General features: G+C 40.4%; 1 protein-coding gene across 4 annotated transcripts in view; it reads right to left on the bottom strand.

Moving 5' to 3' along the window:
* The window catches only part of MTA3 (metastasis associated 1 family member 3), a 213,253-nt gene that overhangs the window by 42,196 nt on the left and 151,878 nt on the right, over positions 1-19,179 (bottom strand). For all 4 annotated transcript variants that reach the window (XM_044918687.1, XM_044918686.1, XM_044918688.1 and 1 more), the window contains exon 9: positions 6,938-7,126. In XM_044918687.1, the coding sequence (XP_044774622.1) occupies positions 6,938-7,126 (189 nt within the window). The remainder of the gene's footprint in view (positions 1-6,937; positions 7,127-19,179) is intronic.

Here is a 19,179-nt window from a genome sequence, read left to right as displayed (position 1 = left end):
GCAGGGAGCCTGCTTCTCCCTCTGACCCTCCCCCCTCTCATGTGCTCTCTGTCTCTCTCATTCTCTCTCTCTCAAATAAATAAAAATAAAATCTTAAAAAAAAAAAAAAAGACTTTAAAAAAAATTAAAAAAAAAATAACAATACATAAGTAAATATGGGGAAAAAAGATATTTTTAAAAATCTCTTTAAAAAGATCACTGATTGTCTAAAGGAAAAAAACAGTAATAATTCACTGTGAGATTTAGAACATAGGCAGAAGTAAAATGTATGACAAAAAAAGTGCAAGAAGGGGAAGGAGGAACTAGAAGTGTATTATCACATGGTTCGTTCGTTCTTTCTCTCTCTCTCATTCTTTAAGTAAGCGCTACGCCCAACATGCAGTTTGAACTCATGACCCAGAGATCAAGAGTCACATGCTCTGCCAACTGAGTCAGCCAGGTGCCCCGGTCACACGGTTCTTATAATCTATGTGATCTAAGTGGATTTGACTGAAGGTAGATTGTACAACATTAAAGATGCATATTGTAAACCACTGAACAAATAAAAGTTTAATTAGTAAGCGACTAGTAGAGATAAAACTGGAATAAAAAAATAATTAAAGGGGCACTTCGGTGGCTCAGTTGGTTAAGCGTCCAACTCTTGGTTTCGGCTCAGGTTGTGATCTCAGGGTCGTGAGATCGAGCCCCCCATCTGGCTCCGCACTCAGCATGGAGTCTTCTTTTTTTTAAAGATTTTACTTATGTATTTGACAGAGAGAGACACAGTGAGAGAGGGAACACAAGCAGGGGGACTGGGAGAGGGAGAAGCAGGCTTCCCGCGGAGCAGGGAGCCCGATGCGGGGCCCAATCCCAGGATCCTGGGATCATGACCTGAGCCAAAGGCAGACGCTTAATGACTGAGCCACCCAGGCGCCCAGCATGGAGTCTTCTTGGGACTCTCTGCCTCTCTCTCTCTTCCTCTGCCCCTCCCCCTACTCTCTCTCTCTCTAAAGTAAAATAAAATCTTTTTAGTTAATTAAATAATTTTGAAAAGGGGGAAAGAACAGAACAATGGGACAAATGGAAAATTAATGGTAACATGATTGGTTTTAAACCAAAAATTACATTACTGATAATGATATTAAAGGTAAATGGTCGGGGCGCCTGGGTGGCTCAGTCGTTAAGCGTCTGCCTTCGGCTCAGGTCATGATCCCAGGGTCCTGGGATCGAGCCCTGCATCAGGCTCCCTGCTCCGCGGGAAGCCTGCTTCTCCCTCTCCCACTCCCCCTGCTTGTGTTCCCTCTCTTGCTGTGTCTCTCTCTGTCAAATAAATAAATAAATAAAAATCTTTAAAAAAAAAAAAAAAAGGTAAATGGTCTAACAATCCAATAAAAGGTAGAGATTGTTGGACTGGTTTTTAACAAAAGATCCAACTATATTCAGTCTACAAAAGCCTACTCTGGATATAAATAAGATACAAATGAAGGGATGGAAACAAGATATATCATGTAATCAATAAAATAAAACTGGAGTGGTTATATTAATAGGAGAAAAAGTAGACTTCACCACAAGAAATATTACCATAAAGAGGCATGATGTAAAGATAAAAGGGTCAATTCATTAGTAGAAGATAACAATGCTCAATGTATGTACCCAGTAAGACAGATTCAACATAATTAAAGCAAAAACCTATTATAACTGAAAAAGAAAAACAGAAAAATTCACAATCATAGCTAGAAACTTTTAATACTGCTCTCTCAACAATAGAACAGGTAGAAAGAAAATCAGTAAGGCTCCAGAAGACTTGAATAACACCATCAATAAATTTGACCCAATAGCATTTATAGTACATTCCACCAAATAGCAAAATATCTCTTCTTTTCAAGAGCACATGGAACATTCACCATAATGGAACATATACTATGATCAGAATCAATCACATGTCAAAAATGTACAATTTTGATTTTTTTTACAAAGTACGTTTTCTGATCACAACAGAATTAAACTAGACTTCAGTAACAAAAATATATGGGAAAAAAATCACAACTATGTGCAACTTACCTCTAAATAATCCATGAGTCAAAAAGAAAATCAGAACGAAAAATGAAAATACTTTGAAGGAACAAAAATGAAAACACAACTCATCAAAATGTGGAGAGAGGCCCTGTACCACAGGGCCTGCTGAGGTTGAGACAGGAATACTGAAGAAGCCCTCCCACATTCCAGGCCCCACAACAAGCACAGGTAAGAATCTGAAGTCTGTGGATGTTCAGATCACCTCCTATTCACCCCTTCACGGAGGGAGGGACCTGCCCCTCAAAACAGTATCAGGTGGCCAGATGTACAACACACAACACTGAAGACAAAAGAGAAGAGACTGACAGTGGTTTATTAGTCACAGCTACTCACAGCCCAGGGGAAGACGACACCCTGTAGGGACACAGTGAGTCACTAGGCTGTGAAAGTGAGGTTTTGTGTAACAAGAGGGTGAGGTATGCCCTAGTTCTGAAGAGGGTTCCCATGGGAGGATGTGACTGGCTTCTCTGAGTAATTCTGTGGGCTAGCAGGGAAGTGAAACCCAAAAGGCTGAAGGAGGGAGATGCCAGAACTAGGCAGATGGGGAGCCTTTCCCGCTGGCGGGGGGCGGGGGGTGGGGGGCATATCTGGCAAGAGCAGTGGAACTCACAGTTAAGTTTTTGGGGCCCAGTGAGGCTCAAAGATGTCAAGGCAGTACATGAAATGTCAGGCCTTCCAATACAGTGGTACCCTGAAGGTAAATAGAACAACAACCAAATCCAAACCTGGCCCACCTACAGATTAGATTAATATATTAAAGGATCTTAAAAGGGACGAGCCATGAGAGACAATGGACTCTGAAAAACAAACAGGGTTCTAGAGGGGAGGGGGGTGGGAGGATGGGTTAGCCTGTTGGTGGGTATTGAGGAGGGCACATTCTGCATGGAGCACTGGGTGTTATGCACAAACAATGAATCATGGAACACTTCATCTAAAACTAATGATGTAATGTATGGGGATTAACATAAGAATAAAAAAAAAAAGGATCTTAAAAGGTAAGACAGCACACGTGAATAGATGGGGAATTTAAACAGATTAAAAGTATAAAATATAAGGGGCGCCTGGGTGGCTCAGTCGGTTGAGCGTCTGCCTTCGGCTCAGGTCATGATCCCGGGGTCCTGGGATCGAGCCCCACATCGGGCTCTCCGCTCTGCGGGAAGCCTGCTTCTCCCTCTCCCACTCCCCCTGCTTGTGTTCCCCCTCTCTCTGTGTCTCTCTCTGTCAAATAAATAAATCTTAAAAAAAAAAAAAAAGTATAAAAAATAAAATATAAATGTTAGCAAAATATACTATCATATTTGAATGCTTCCTTTAACAAGTTTATCGGTATACTGGACATGGCAAAGAAAAGAATTAGTGTACTGGAAGATAGATCAATATATAAATCATACAAACTAACACACAAACAGCAGATCCTGGCTCTTGGAAACTAAGTAGAATAATTACAAAGAAAAACATACCCAGGAGCACTGTAGTAGTAAAACTGCCAAAAAACAACAAAATAAAAATAATAATAATAAAGAGAAAATCTTGAGCACAAAGAAACATTTACATACACAGGAACTTCTCGTCAGAAACTATGTAAGCCAGAGAGACATCTTTAGAGTACTGAAAAAGAAAAAAATGAGTTCCATAAAGAATTACATTTTTTTTTTTTTAGAGACTTTATTTATTTGACAGAGAGAGACACAGCGAGAGAGGGAAAACAAGCAGGGGGAGTGGGAGAGGGAGAAGCAGGCTTCCCCACGGAGCAGGGAGCCCGATGTGGGGCAGGATCCCAGGACCCTGGGATCATGACCTGAGCCAAAGGCAGACGCTTAATGACTGAGCCACCCAGGCGCCCCAAGAATAACATTTTTGTTAAAGAAGACAGTAAGATGATTTTGAGAAAAAGCTAAAATCACTGTCAGCCAAACATATACTACCAACAAATGACTACATTACAAGGAAGTTTCAACCTTAAGCTTCAACCTTAAAAAGATACTAGGAAAAGACAAAGCACTTAAGCCTAAAGCAAGCTGAAGAAAGGAAATGACACAATAAAGGCAGAAATTGATGAAACAAACAAAAAATCAATCAAACAAAAAAAAATGGTTCTTTGCAAAGATAATACAACTGACAAACTCCTAGCTGGACTGATGAGGAAAAGAGAAAGAAGAGCTAAATTACCAGTATCAGGAATGTGAGAGGGGGCATCACTACAGCTCCATCCCAAAGACCTTCAAAGGGTAATAGGAGATTATGATCCACTTTATGACAATAAACTAGACAACTCAAGATAAAATGAACAAGGAGAAAGTGGTCAGCAAGACACAGGAGTAGGAGATACCTGTCTTTGTATCTGACAGCTATGGACAAATGAAAATAGCTCTGGGAGGATGGATGTAATAAGAGTCAAGTAAGAAGCTATGGCAACACAGTGGAGCAAAAAACGAAGAACAAGCACATAGAAAGGATCACTGCAGAGGCAGGCTTAGCTGAGACATCTGGAAATGGCTAAGCACGAAAAAAGAAGGGGAAAGGCTATCGGTATAAACCACGTAGTGGGTGCCACTGTGGTCCCCAGTAGCCTGCTGTGCAGAGGAACCCAACAGCCCTCAGGACAGCTTCAGAGTCCCTGCCACGTTCACAGCAGAGGACTCTGCAGCGTTTGTTGGCGTGGACTCCAACAGCCTGCTCTGCAGAGGAAACGGACAGCTTCTGCCACCGAGGTAACCAGCAGCCATTGCTGATACTGACCTCCTAGAGAGGGGCACACTGCTGCGTCCCCACCCCAGGAACAGGGATGCCAGCCCCAACCTCCAACCCTGTGCACACCCAGGACCCCAGGACCCCAGCTGCTCCACACGCACCCACACTTCAGACTTGGATTCCACGGCTGCTCCCCATGTGCTCACATCTCCAGCACTGACACTGCCGGCCGGCACACCAGACCCCAGACTGCTGTCATTCTACAAGCCTCCATGCTCCACACCTGCCTCTGTAGCTGCTCCACGCACGCTCACGCCTCATGCTCACTGCCACGGCAAGGGTCCTCCAAAGCCAGGTCCAATGCCAACAGGGATCCCTCTGGCAATGATATATCCCATGGGAGAGAAAGAGATCAGGAGGTCCCCAGCAGCCTTTGCCACCAGAGACCCCAAGGCCTTCACTGCCGCTGCAGATACCCGGAGTGCTGGCTGTTGAAGACCCCTGCAATTTAACTGACACTGACCTCAGCTGATGAAGCTGATGGGCCTTCCCAGGAGCTGGAACCATCATACCCACCCTTCCAACACCCTTGTACCCACTGCAGGTGACGGGTCTCTCCCCACTAAAACCAGTCGGTAAAGTCTGGTAGAGGTGCCTACTCAATCAAATGCACAAACATTAACACAAGGCTATAAGAAATATGAAAAATTAAGGAAACATGACATCACCAAAGAAATACAGTGATTTTCCAGTAACTGACCCCAAAGAAAGAGAAATCTATGATTTCCTGATAATGATTTCAAAATAAAGGTTTTAAGGAAGCTCAGTGAGCTACAAGAAAATACAGATAGAGGGGCGCCTGGATGGCTCAGTCGGTTAAGCGTCTGCCTCCAGCTCAGGTCATGTTCCCGTGGTCCTGGGATAGAGCCCCGCATTGGGCTCCCTGCTCAGTGGAGAGCCTGCTTCTCCCTCTCCTTCTGCCTGCCGCTCTGCCTACTTGTGCTCTCTTTCTCTGTCAAATAAATAAATAAACTCTTTAAAAAAAGAAAATACAGATAGAACTGAAATCAGGAGATAGACTCCAAAATCAGGAAAACAATAAACAAAATAAGCTCAATAGAGAAAGACATCATAAAAACAAAAATTCTAAAGCTAAAGAATACAATGAATTAAATGCAAAATGCAATACAGAACATCAATAACAGACATGACCAAGATGAGAAAAGAATCTGTGAACTCAAAGACACGTCATTAGAAATTATCTGGTTAGAGTGAAAAAAAGGGAAGAATCAATGAAAGAGAGTGTATCCAGTTAGCAGAAGGAAGGAAGCAACAAAGGTCAGGGGAGAAATAAATGAAGTATAAACTAGAAAAACAATAGAAAAGATCAATGAAACTAAGAGTTGCTTTTCTGGAAAGATAAACAAAATTGACAAACTTTAACTAGGCTAAGAAAAAAAGTGAGAAGACTGAAATAAATAAAATCAGAAATGAAAACTAGAGTAGACATTACAACTCATACTGCAAGAATACAAAAGATCACAAGAGACTACTATGAACAATTATATACCAACAACTTGGATAATCTAGAAAGCATGACTGCCACAGAAAGCTATCTGTGGACTACTCAAATAGAAATTTCCCCCATTTCAAAGAGATTATAAGCTTAATTAAAGAGCGATTCCATAAATACAAAGACAAAAGAAGTACATAATAGTAAATAAGATTATCTAGTATTTAAAATCCAAGTAAGATACCACATATCATTAAGAGGAGTCAAGGATTGAAAACCTATAAAGCGTACTTTCCTACTCTGCTTGGTACAGGTTGTTTCCGTATTAAAGGTCCACATCAAATTCAGGCTCAACAATTAATAAAATAACTAGAAAAATGTAAAAGGTCTAAGGGAGAGCAACAAACTTAAAAAGCAGAGCTCAGAAATATTTAGTGCAAAAGGTCAGAAAAGCTATCCATATTTTAACCTTGGAACTTAGAGCTTCCTGACCTTGGGTCTTATAATTACTTCCCAAAACAAATGTCAATTTCTCCCTCTAGGCTCTAAGACTAGCCTTCATTCCATGTGGAGCAGATACAAATTCCTAAGTCATGCGCTTGCTAAACGGTTTATCAGATTCTTAATAAAGACAAAAATATTCCCACCCCAACATTTTATTTGCAATTTTCTACTTACGAAGTCTTGACGTATGTCATTGAAGTCTTTGCCGTATTTTTCCAGTGCCTCTTCAAATAAACTAGCTTCGGAGGCTGACCACTCTTCCATTTCATCTCTGCATAAAACAGGTCCTCCAAGTGGTACTAAGACACTAATCGCGCTGCTCAAATCATAGCTGTGCCGATACAACGTATCCATAGCATGAAACTAAAGAAAACAAAATGGAGAAAAAAGATCAGCTAGAAACGCAAACTTACTAGGTTATTTAAGAACAGACATACTAAAATGAATGATGCGGGACGCCTGGGTGGCTCAGTCAGTTAAGTGTCTGCCTTGGGCCCAGGTCATGATCCCAGAGTCCTGGGATGGAGTCCCCTATCGGGCTCCTTGCTCAGCAGGGAGCCTGCTTCTCCCTCTGCCTGCTGCTCCCCCTGATTGTGTTCTCTCTCTCTCTCTCTCACAAATAAAGTCTTTAAAAAATAAATAAATAAAATGCATGACGCACTTAAAATTAACACTAATATACCTAGGTGTTTATTTTTTATTAAAGATTTTATTTATTTATTTGACAGAGAGAGAGACAGCGAGAGAGGGAACACAAGCAGGAGGAGTGGGGGAGGGAGAAGCAGACTCCCTGCTGGGCAGGGAGCTCGATCCCAGGACCCTGGGATCATGACCTGAGCCCAAGGCAGCCGCTTAACGACTGAGCCACCCAGGCGCCCCCTTAGGTGTTTATTTTTTAAGTAACAAAATTAAGAAAAATTTAAACATCAGATCACTTATTTAAAATATCATTTATTGCTTTGGGGCACCTGGGTGGCTCAGCTGGTTCTGCCTTCAGTTCAGGTAATGATCCCAGGGTCTTGGGATCCAGCCCCGCTTCGGGCTCCCTGCTCAGCGGGGAGTCTGCTTCTCCCTCTGTCTGCTGCTCCCCCTGCTTGTGCTCTCTCCCTCTCTGTCAAATAAATGAATAAAATCTTTTTAAAAAATAAAATAAAAATAAAGTATCATTTATTGCTTTAAGAAAATGCTGATTCGTACCTTATAAGATGTGTATTTTTTAAAATGCATTCGTTATAGTAACCTAACTGTGAAGAGCCAGGGCCTCTCAGTGTTATACTGGGAAGCCAGTAAGTTTCACCATCCTCTTGGTTAAAAGTGCCAAAATCACTTCAGCTATTGTACAGGGTTGACATAGCCTTCTTTGACAAGGAAAAAAGATTATGTACCAGAGAAAAAATATTCTCAGGCTGGATTAAGAGAATGATGTCCTAAGAACGAGAGATACAGAAAACAGAACTGAGAACGAAGGTGACACAAAAGAAAACTACACATCCATCTTAAGCAAAACAAAAGTACATATCCATGTAAAAACAGTAACTTGGTTAGGATTTTGTAAGACCAAGAAGAGATGACCAGCCTTGCTTGAATCAGCTAGGCTGGCATGGGTTTCCTATATATTTCAAGAGACAGTGACAGGAAGAGTAATTTGAAAGGAAGAAAGGCAGATTAGGATAATATATCTGGCTTTCTGCAAAAGTACCTTGGGTCTAGCTTACTTAAAAAACATTCTTCTTCCCACTGCTTCCCAGAAGCAGTGAATAAACTTAGGTTCCAAAACTTTTTTTTTTTTTAAAGATTTTATTTATTTGAGAGAGAGAATGAGAGAGAGAGAGCACATGAGAGGGGGGAGGGTCAGAGGGAGAAGCAGACTCCCCGCTGAGCAGGGAGCCCGACGCGGGACTCGATCCCGGGACTCCAGGATCATGACCTGAGCCGAAGGCAGTCGCTTAACCAACTGAGCCACCCAGGTGCCCCTAGGTTCCAAAACTTTAAGCTTTGAAAAACTTGAGATGGTTTTTCTACCAGAGAGAAAGATATTCATTCATAACATGTATGCACATTTGTATGCGCAGCAGGAAAACTGCAAAACGGGATGATTGGCTCTGCTGTATCTGCATAAGCATATAGGCGTGGCCCAGGTTTGTTTGGCAAGGTGACCAAATTCTTCCCAAGTGAGAACTAGTTCTATTTAAACTTTCTAACGCATGAAAGCCAAGACTGCACCTTGTACACAAAGTATCTTATGAAATTTTCACAAAATGGGGAGAGCGTCACATCTACACAACACGGCTCTCACAATTTAGCTTGCGAGTTCCCTATTCACACAAGAATATAAAAATAGCTCAAATATCAACTAACATCTACTAAGAAGAAAGAGTTCTTGTACAGTATGCATTAAAAAGACATATTTAGGGCTCCTGTGTGGCTCAGTCGGTTGGAGGTCTGCCTTCGGCTCAGGTGATGATCCCAGGGTCCTGGGATGGAGCCGTGTGTCAGGTTCCCTGCTCAGTGGGGAGTCCTTTTCTCCCTCTGCATCTTCCTCTGTCCTTCCCCCAGACTCATGCTGGCTCTCTCTCTCTCTCAAATAAATAAATAAAATCTTTTTTTAAAAAAGACATATTTACACTGTGATACATTAAGACATTGAAAAGGGTCTAGAATAGGAATTTGCTGACAGAGCTAAAGATGGGATTTAGGACATACAGACATGTTTAAGGTGTAGTAACTAACTGCTTTAACAAGGATTAACATCTCTCTTAAATAAATCGCTGGATTCCACAAAACAAAAGCAAGTAGGAATTTCATTACCTATTCCCTAGTTACAATCACAGCTAAGACCACTGACCGTGTATAGTTTTTTGCTGTATGTATCACAATCATGGAATAATAACTTCAATTTTCAAGAGAATTTCTTACCACCCTTCTGCAGCAAGGGTTACAAAAATGTTAGAATTGATCTTTATTCTTTGCCTGTGCTCTGCAAACTTCAGAATCAACTGAACTCCACTTTTCTAGCTAACATTCTCACTTGACAGATTCAAGTTTAACTGTACTTACTGTACAATGCTAAACACGTTTACATCGTCCCTGAAATTACTGTTTCTAGATAACTGATCTATGAAAGTGAAAATAAAGTCCAATAGCATTTAGGGATCCCTTCAATTAATAATATATTAACTATAAACAATTCTTTTTGAAACTACATTTACGATGGGTAATAAAACTGAAAAAGATTCAATGGTATTCCAAATCAATAATTGCACAAATTAACTGTGCTGCTGAGATTCCTCAGGAGGGAGAAGTAATTTTTATAATTAACAGGTGCTCTGAAACCAAGTCACAAAATTAAATGAGTTTTTCTCAGCTGATATTATTCCAGCCACTCAAAGCATGAAAAGGATTTTCAGTCTTTTGTTCATGTGAGATGAATGAAAAGGCTTTACTTACAGGCACTTTTAAAAACGATAGGCTATTATCTAATAAGGTTTCAAAGAACCAAAGTAATATCATACCCTTTATAAGTGATTATGACCAAAATGTGAAGTGATAAGATTGTTGATTCGATTGTTTTAAAGGTTCCTTTCTTTACAGAGTGTTACTGAACACTGAAGTAATGAGCATTTGCATTCAGAAGGCTAACTCCTGCTCTGTCACAAATCAAACGGAAAGAATGGGTCCAACTTACAGCTGACTGGAGGCTATGAAACCCCCAAAGCCCACTTTTGAAACACAGCTCAGAGGAGAGTGTCGTTGTGATCAGTATGTGTAGAAAATAAACATCCCATCAGACGTATGCACTGTGGAATTCCTAGGGAATAATTTTATTGACAGTGATGACCAACTTCACAAAGGCAACCAGAGGATCACATTATGTGCTAGGAGTCCATATTAATTTCATCTTTCTGACACACATAGGTGGATCCTTCTGAATGGACTTTTATACAGTTTGATCTTACCCTAAAGAGCTGTAAGTAAAACACAGACTGAGACATCAAGTGAAGACTCTCAAAATTAGGCTAAGACACGGGAGTTTTACATATGACATGTGGTTTATCAGTAAGATAATAAAACTCCCAAGAGCTACACATGTAAAAGAACACACTGGCTGATTCCATTTTTTTTTTTTTAAGATTGATTTATTCTAGAGAGAGTGAATACATGCGTGTGAGCAGGAGGAGGGGCAGAGGCAGAGGGAGAGAATCTCATGTTGACTCCTCACTGAACATGGAGCCCTACATGGGACTTGATTCCCGGACCCTGAGATCATGACCTGAGCAGAAATCAAGAGTCGGGTCGCTTAACTGAATGAGCCACCCAGGGGCCCCTGGCTGATTCCATTTAGATGAATTTTGAGAAAAGTAACACTCATTGGTAAGAGAAGTCAAAATAATGATTACCTCAGAAGCAGGGGGTAATGGGGTGATCACTGACTGAAGAGAGGCATGAGGGAACCTTTTGGGATTCTGGTAGCGTTCTTTATCTAGATCTGGGTAGTGATTACATGAATGTATACGTATATAAAAGTTTATAAGCTATGCACCTAAGTGTACTTAATACACTTTATGTATACCTCAATTTAAAGACAAAGAATTTAAAGACTAAATGTAAAAAAACTGGAAGTCTTCCCTCTTAGATAAATACTTTGCAAAGATACCATGTTTTCAATAGAGATACAGATACACACGACAAGATCCATTCAAATCTAAATTTAACAAATCCTAAGAACTCAGCACAAGCTGTTCTCTCTGCCAAATAGTGGTGAAGGTGTTGTCACATTTCATCTCATTCATAACAGATGGAGATGACAAACAGAAGTATTTTAGGAGAAAGACTGACAATGAAATCTTGGCAGTGAAATTCTCATCTTTTGTTCATTAGGTAGACTCACACTATGGTAGACTAGATTATTATTCAGCAAATATTCACGCCCTCCCCTGGACCTCCATAGGAGAGTATACTTCTACTCTACGGATACTGTGTCTGGCCATGTGACTTGACTGGCAAGTAAGATGCTCAGGATATGTGACATAATAGAGCCTTGGCATGTGTTTCCATGCCTGGACTTGCCCTCTTTTTTTTTTTTTTTTTTTTTTTTTTTTAAAGATTTTATTTATTTATTTGAGAGAGAGAGACTGAAAGAGCACATGAGAGGGGGGAGGGTCGGGAGGGTCAGAGGGAGAAGCAGGCTCTCTGCCAAGCAGGGAGCCCGATGCGGGACTCGATCCAGGGACTCCAGGATCATGACCTGAGCCGAAGGCAGTCGCTTAACCAACTGAGCCACCCAGGCGCCCTGGACTTGCCCTCTTGAGCTACTGGCTTTTTTCACCAGAGGATGAGATCTACATGGAGCAGATCTCGACTCATCCTGCAGCTGGGCACCTAAAGTGGCCCAGTCTAGTTCAGCAGAATCCTAGACAATCTGCACAGGAGTATATAAGAATTAATGCTTGTTTTTATAAGCCACTGAAATACTGGGCAGTGTAATAAATCCTGTGTTTTCCCTTTTGAGAATAAAGAACTTATTCACTCCGTGCTAGATGTGCGGTGAGCAGACAGCCCTCAGCTGTCCTCCTTGGAATGATCTCAATTTAAGAAAGATTCATCACCCACGGTCATGCCCTCTTCCTGTGGCAGCCTTCACCCAATGATACAGGAATATAAAGGTCCCACCTGTTACCCTGATTTGGGACAACCCTTGCAAGTGTCCCAGGGAGTTGGCTGAGGCCTTCATTCATACTGTACCATAGCCCACCTTCTTCCTCTGTTCAATCCTGCCTCCTTCCCTTCTCTTCCACAGGTGTTGACTCCTAATAAATTTCCTACATACAAATCTCCATCTTCGAGTCTGTTTCTCAGAAACCCAGCCTGTAATATGCAGCATTATTTTGGCAATAGGTAACTGATACACATATATATTCAAACCTAACTATTGATTTGCTCAGTTAGCATTTTACAAAAACTTTACATGTATACCTCCAGCACAAATTATAGCATTCAGAACACTAAACCTATTTAAAAATTAATGAGCATGTAGTTTTTTCTAAGCAGAAGGTGAATATAAACTCTTATGAGTAAACTGTAAACTATGATCAAGGCAAAACATTTTATATATAAAAGAGAAGTATGCCATCCATTCTCAATTTTTGCTTCAGTGCGTAGTACTCAAATCAAAATCCCTCATTCATCATCAAAGGTGTTAAGACTTAGTTGTCATTCACTCCAATCAATCTACAAGACACCCTGAGTCATGTCCTTATGTGCAGTCATACCTTTTGATATTATCCCAAGAAAGCTACAGGGTGGCAGGCCACAGCAACCCCATGGCCCTAAATGTCATTTGCATGAGCAGAACTAGAAATTCTCCCCCTCCCCTCCCCGGCTCTGATTTTAGACACAAACCAGACAGATATCTAACAATTGTGTGAGGACACTGAAGAACAACCAATGCAGGCAAGGGGAGGCTAAAATAATTCAGGAAGAAGTATGACAGGTAAGCTCCCACACTGACTTGAGCTTTTACCTTGAAGGCATTTTCTAGACTGCTACATGGCAGAATGGACAAAAACAGAAAGCTTCCTTTTCACTAGGCTGAGGTAAAATTGGGTAAGACCTGGGGAGCAAAATCCTACGGAGGATTATGTTCCAGGCCCTAAAAGAAATCACAACATATTAAAAGAATTGGTATCATACGTGTTCTCCAACCACAACCCCCAAGGCAATTAAGATAAATTTATGAACCTCATTTCCTTGGAAATTAACTCACAATTAAATGCAAAATTATAAAGTAAACTAAGAAATACTTAGAACCAGATGATAATAAAAATACTACATATCAAAGTATAGGGGATATAGAGGTACATTTACATTCTTAAATACTGATGATGAAAAAGTAGACAAAGTTGATGGGCTAAAGTCAGTCTTAAAAAGCTGGAATAGGAATATCAGAGTAAACCCAAAGAAAAGTAGAAGGAAGAAAATAATAAACAGGAAAAAAAAAACCTAAATAGAAAACATACAAAAAAAAATCAACTAAACTAAAATCTCATTCTTTTAGATAATAAAAATGAAAAATCTGGTACAACTATCAAGGAAAAAATGGGAAATGACACATATAAACAACAGGATGAAAAACCAGTTATAACTGGAGACTTACCAAATTATCCTAATTAAAGAATACTATGAAAAATTACATTGATAAATTTGAAAATTTAGGGTAAAATTAAAAATCTCCTGACTTAACTCATCAAAATGGACTTAAGTAGAATAAAAACTTATTCTAATTATATCTAATTATAACCACAACCCAAACTAAGGGACATTCTGCAAAATAAATGGCCTGTACTTTCAAAATGCCATGGTCCTGAAAGACAAAGAATGAGGAACTATTCAGGACTGAAGGAGATTAAAGCGATGTGACAACTAAAAGCAATAAATGATTCTCAAGTAGATTTTGGACCAGGAAAATTTTTTTCTTTTGTTATAAAGACCATAACTGGAACAACCAGAAAATCTCACTAAAGCCTTTAGATTAGATAACAGTACTATAATAAAGTTCATTTCCTGCCTTAATGATATATTTAAAAGGAAGAATAATTTCATATTTCATATTTTTTACTGAGGTGGTAGTCTTATTAGTTTTAATTCTAATTTACAGCCTTAGAAACATGGACAGTACTCTTAAGTTTTAGGAAACTGAGTCTAAAAAAAAATTATACGAATTTTATATTCATTTGAAGACTACATTTCTGATGTAAACTAATACCTAAAATGTTAATCTAAGATTTATATATTCTAGGGGCACCTGGGTGGCTCAGTTAGTTAAGCAACTGACTCTTGGTTTCAGTTTAGGTTGTGATCTCAGCGTCATGAGATGGAGTCCGCTTGGGACTCTCTCCCCCTCTAGCTCTAACCCTCCCCCCTGCTCTCTCTCTCTCTAAAATAAATAACTTTTAAAAATTAAAATAAAGATTTATATATTCTGCTGAGTACAGTTTCTTTAAATGTTGTAATGACTGTGATTTGCAAACCATCCCCAAATTCCCAGTACCCTCAAGGCCCTAAGTGAATATGTGACTTCACAACAGGACTCAAAAATGAAGAAAACAAAGTACATGATTAATGGCTAGCATTTTTTTAGAGTTAATATCTGAAGAATAAAATTACTTTTGGTTAAAGTCAACGTTCTCTTTTCAGAAAAGTAAGTTAATCATTTTTTCCATGTTTTTCTTGATGGAAAAATTTTTACTGTAAAAAATTATAGCTTGTTTTAGGGGGAAGATCTTTAAAATCGTATAATTTCCTTGTAACAATTACATTAAAATGGGGTGCCTGGGTGGCTCGGTCTGTTGAGTGGCTGCCTTCGGCTCAGGTCATGATCCTAGGGTCCTGGGACTGAGCCCCACATTGGGCTTCCTGCTCAGCGAGGAATCTGCTTATACCTCTCCTTCTGCCCCTTCCACCCCCGCCCTCGTGCACACACACACATGCATGCGCGCGCTCTCTCTCGAGAAAAAAGAAAAAAAATTATATTAAAATGTATGATCGATCATAACCTAATGACCATATTCAAACTTGATACTACTACAATGACAGTAAATATATGACAAAAGCCCTTTTAGACAATCAATAATGCCATAATCAGAAGAAAGTAAATGAGACTCAACAAAACTGGGGGTGGGGGGGGTGGGAATGTATCATTGTTATCATCATCTCAACAAACAACTAGTATTACTGAGCCCTCACTGTGCCAGACACTGTTCTAAATGATTTACAAGTATTACCTCGTTTAATTCCCAAATTGATGCCATATGGCAACTCAGAGATAGACTTTTCCAGAGGCTAGAAAGAGGGTGCCAGAGATCTTGTTCAGGACACCGAAACATCATATACTCTCTCCCAGTGAGGACACAGCCTCAAGAGCCAGAAGAGCCCAGTATTTGTGAATATTACCTTAAACAAAGGTGCATAAACTGTTCAATGTAATTTCTTCTGCAATGTTGATGGAAGCTCAGAAAGACTTGTACCACAGCAATAAATCACTTATCCTTCACCCAATCTGGGCAGCCAATTTCAGAATTCTATGCCCCTCAGAGAATCCAGGGGCCCAGGAGAAACTGCTCCGAGGAATGCTCTGGGGAGCCACTGCAGATCCATCAAGTTCTCTATGCTCGGACACATACGTCTGCAATTTATAGAGGTGTGTCTGTATACCCTCTTCTTGTCAATAGATAGCCCCCTAAAGCAGGACAGGTAGGTTTTACATTACTATTATTCCCATTGCAGAGGCATGGGTAGGTTAAGTAACTTGCATAAGGCTAAATGGATCATAAGCAATAGATCCAGGGGAAAAGCCCATAGAATCATAAAAGTATATCTATTTGTACCCCCATGTTCATAGCAGTATTATTCACAATAGCCAAAAGGTAGAAGCAACCCAAGTTTCTACTGACATATGAATGAATATGATAAAATATTTTGCAGTCTTAAAAGGGAAGGAAATGGGGCGCCTGGGTGGCTCAGTCGTTAAGCGTCTGTCTTCAGCTCAGGTCATGATCCCAGGGTCCTGGGATCGAGCCCCGCATCGGGCTCCCTGCTCGGCGGGAAGCCTGCTTCTCCCTCTCCCACTTCCCCTGCTTGTGTTCCCTCTCTCGCTGTGCCTCTCTCTGTCAGATAAATAAATAAAATCTTAAAAAAAAAAAAAAGGGGAAGGAAATGATGACAGACATTACAATTCAGAAGAACCTGAAGACATTATGCTAAGTGAAATAAGCAAGTTACCGAAGGGCAAATACTGTACAGTTCCACTTTTTTTTTTTTTAATTTTATTTATTTATTTGACAGAGAGAGAGAGAGCACAAGTAGGCAGAGAGGCAGGCAGAGGGAGAGGGAGAAGCAGGCTCTCCACTGAGCAGGGAGCTGACGTGGGGCTCGATCCCAGGACTCTGGGATCATGACCTGAGCTGAAGGCAGCCACTTAACCGACTGAGCCACCCAGGTGCCCCGTACAGTTCCACTTTAATGAAGTACCTAGAATACTCAAAATCACAGCAACAGAAAGTAGAATGGTGGTTGCCGAGGGCTGGGGAATAGGGAGCTATATTCTTTAATGAGTACAGAATTTTGGTTGGGGAAGATGAAAACATTCTGGAGATGGATGCCAGTGATGACCGTGCGACAATGTGACTGCTTCAAGCCAGAGAACAGTACATTTAAACATGGTTAAAAACGGGGCGCCTGGGTGGCTCAGTTGTTTAAGCGACTGCCTTCGGCTCAGGTCATCATCCTGGAGTCCTGGGATCGAGTCCCGCATCGGGCTCCCTGCTCAGCGGGGAGTCTGCCTCTCCCTCTGACTCTCCCCCTCTCATGCTCTCTCTCTATCACTATCTCGCTCAATAAATAAATAAAAATCTTAAAAAAAAAAAAAACATGGTTAAAATGGCAAATTTTATGTCCTGCCTACTTGACCACAGTATATAAACCAATGTATATCCAATGCCTAAAACTTTCTATAATTCCTGGTCTTTAGACTGTGTATGTTCAGCTCCGGTGACACAATGAAGCTAGAATTCAAATATATAATCACTCTTAGTGATGAGATGCATTCAGTAAAAGATTCATTAAAATACTAAGTAACATTTTAATAGAAATAACATACTCCAATGACCTATTTTAATAAAACCTATTGTCTTATGTCCCAGAGATAAAAACTAATTTATTCATTCTCAGATAGTTACTGAACACTAGGATATATACCAAGAACTATTCTTGGTGCTGGGAATTCAACAGTGAGGATAATGAGGATACAGTCACCATACTGATGAATGCTACAAGCTGGTATGTAAGGAATGGGAAGAAGAGAGCGACAGACACACATTAATGAGATAATCACAAAAACAAGGGTTTAATTACAAACAACTAACATGGAGGACTGTAGTTGGTTCTCTACATGAGCACATCACAAAGTAACCGGCCTTAGATGGACGGATTAGGCAAGACAGGAAGATAGATGAAGAGTTAAGGTGGGGCTGTGAGAGCATCCAGGCAAAGGGAAGTGAAATTGCAGTGGTCCTGTGGCAGGAGGCAGACCGTGGACCAAAGGAATGCTACAGCTTGGCTAGTCCCAGAGGACACAGAGGAAAGTGTCAGGGCAAGAGACTGGAGAGAGGGACCAGGCAAAACAGGGTTTTTTTGTTTTTTGGGGTTTTTTTGACTGTTTTAAGGATCTGGGTTTTTACCCTGAAAGCAATTAAAAGCCACTAAAAGGATGTAAGATAGGAGAGAGCAAAATCAGAACTGCATTTTAAAAAGATCAGATAGGAGAATTAGAGATGTTCCAGGATGCAGTCTCCTCCCTATAAAATCAACACAGTCTGACCTTTCTCAGAACCAGACTCAGCACCACAAAACCTGTCTCTAGTACTCATTCTGTCACTAATTAAATATGAATCTTTATACAAGTTACTTCACTATTATCTCTAATATGATCTATCCTTGAAGATTTCTAAGGCCCTGAACAACTCAAAAAACTCTTTTTCTAAGATCCTGTCCTCCAACTTGCTTTAGTCCTTAGGGTCCAAGGAAAAGAAATCTAGTACCTATATAATTCCCTGTTCTTCGAGACTGAGGCTCCCTACCAATGCACATGGCATTCTGCCCCTCCACCCACAGGGTGCAGACAACAAACAGGAAGTATCAGGCTAGGCCTTCCACCAACTACCACTTACTGACCACCTCTGGGTTTACTTTGTTCTAAGGAATTCTGTTTCCACAAAGGGGAGAAGAGAGGTCAATGTAGGTTGTAAACTGATTTCATTTCTTTGCATATTGTACAAAGTACACTTTAGATTTTAATGAAATGAGGGTTAAATCTATAAAGCTTCCACGACAACTTCAATTTTTTAACAATTATAAATCTTATCATGTATCTTAAAGCAGTGTTTGAAATTCAGTGTAGCTATGATTTTAACAGATCTCAAAACAAGGACGTCGGACCTAGTGATCTGCAGGCAGCTTAATCACCTGCTCCCAAAACATTACTGGTGATTCGACAAGTAGCATACAGAGTCTAGGACAAAGAGATGCTTCGGATTAGGAATGCTGAAAGCCAGATGCAGTCCTTACAGGAAAAACCACAAAGAAAATCACCTAGAACAGGCCCCCTGAGGTCCTGCAGTTCTAGAACTCTGCCCTCCCTGCAGTGGGAGTTCTTTAGATACAGTCTGGTCACCTGACAGAGATAGGTACTAACCTGATCTATACAGAACTAAAAACACTGACAGAAAAAATAAGAACTTGACTCTCCAAATTCAACTGAATGATGAATCTAATGTTCATTTAATGGCACAAAACAACTTAGCAGCTTTTCATATGACCTTTTGGGAAAACAATTTGTGAAATTCATGTTATCAACATACAAT

Source organism: Neomonachus schauinslandi, chromosome 10 (genome assembly GCF_002201575.2).
Source record: "Neomonachus schauinslandi chromosome 10, ASM220157v2, whole genome shotgun sequence".
In the NCBI taxonomy this organism is placed as follows: domain Eukaryota; kingdom Metazoa; phylum Chordata; class Mammalia; order Carnivora; family Phocidae; genus Neomonachus; species Neomonachus schauinslandi.
The sequence above is the reverse complement of the archived record's forward strand: the minus strand, read 5'-3'. Positions and strand labels throughout refer to the sequence as shown.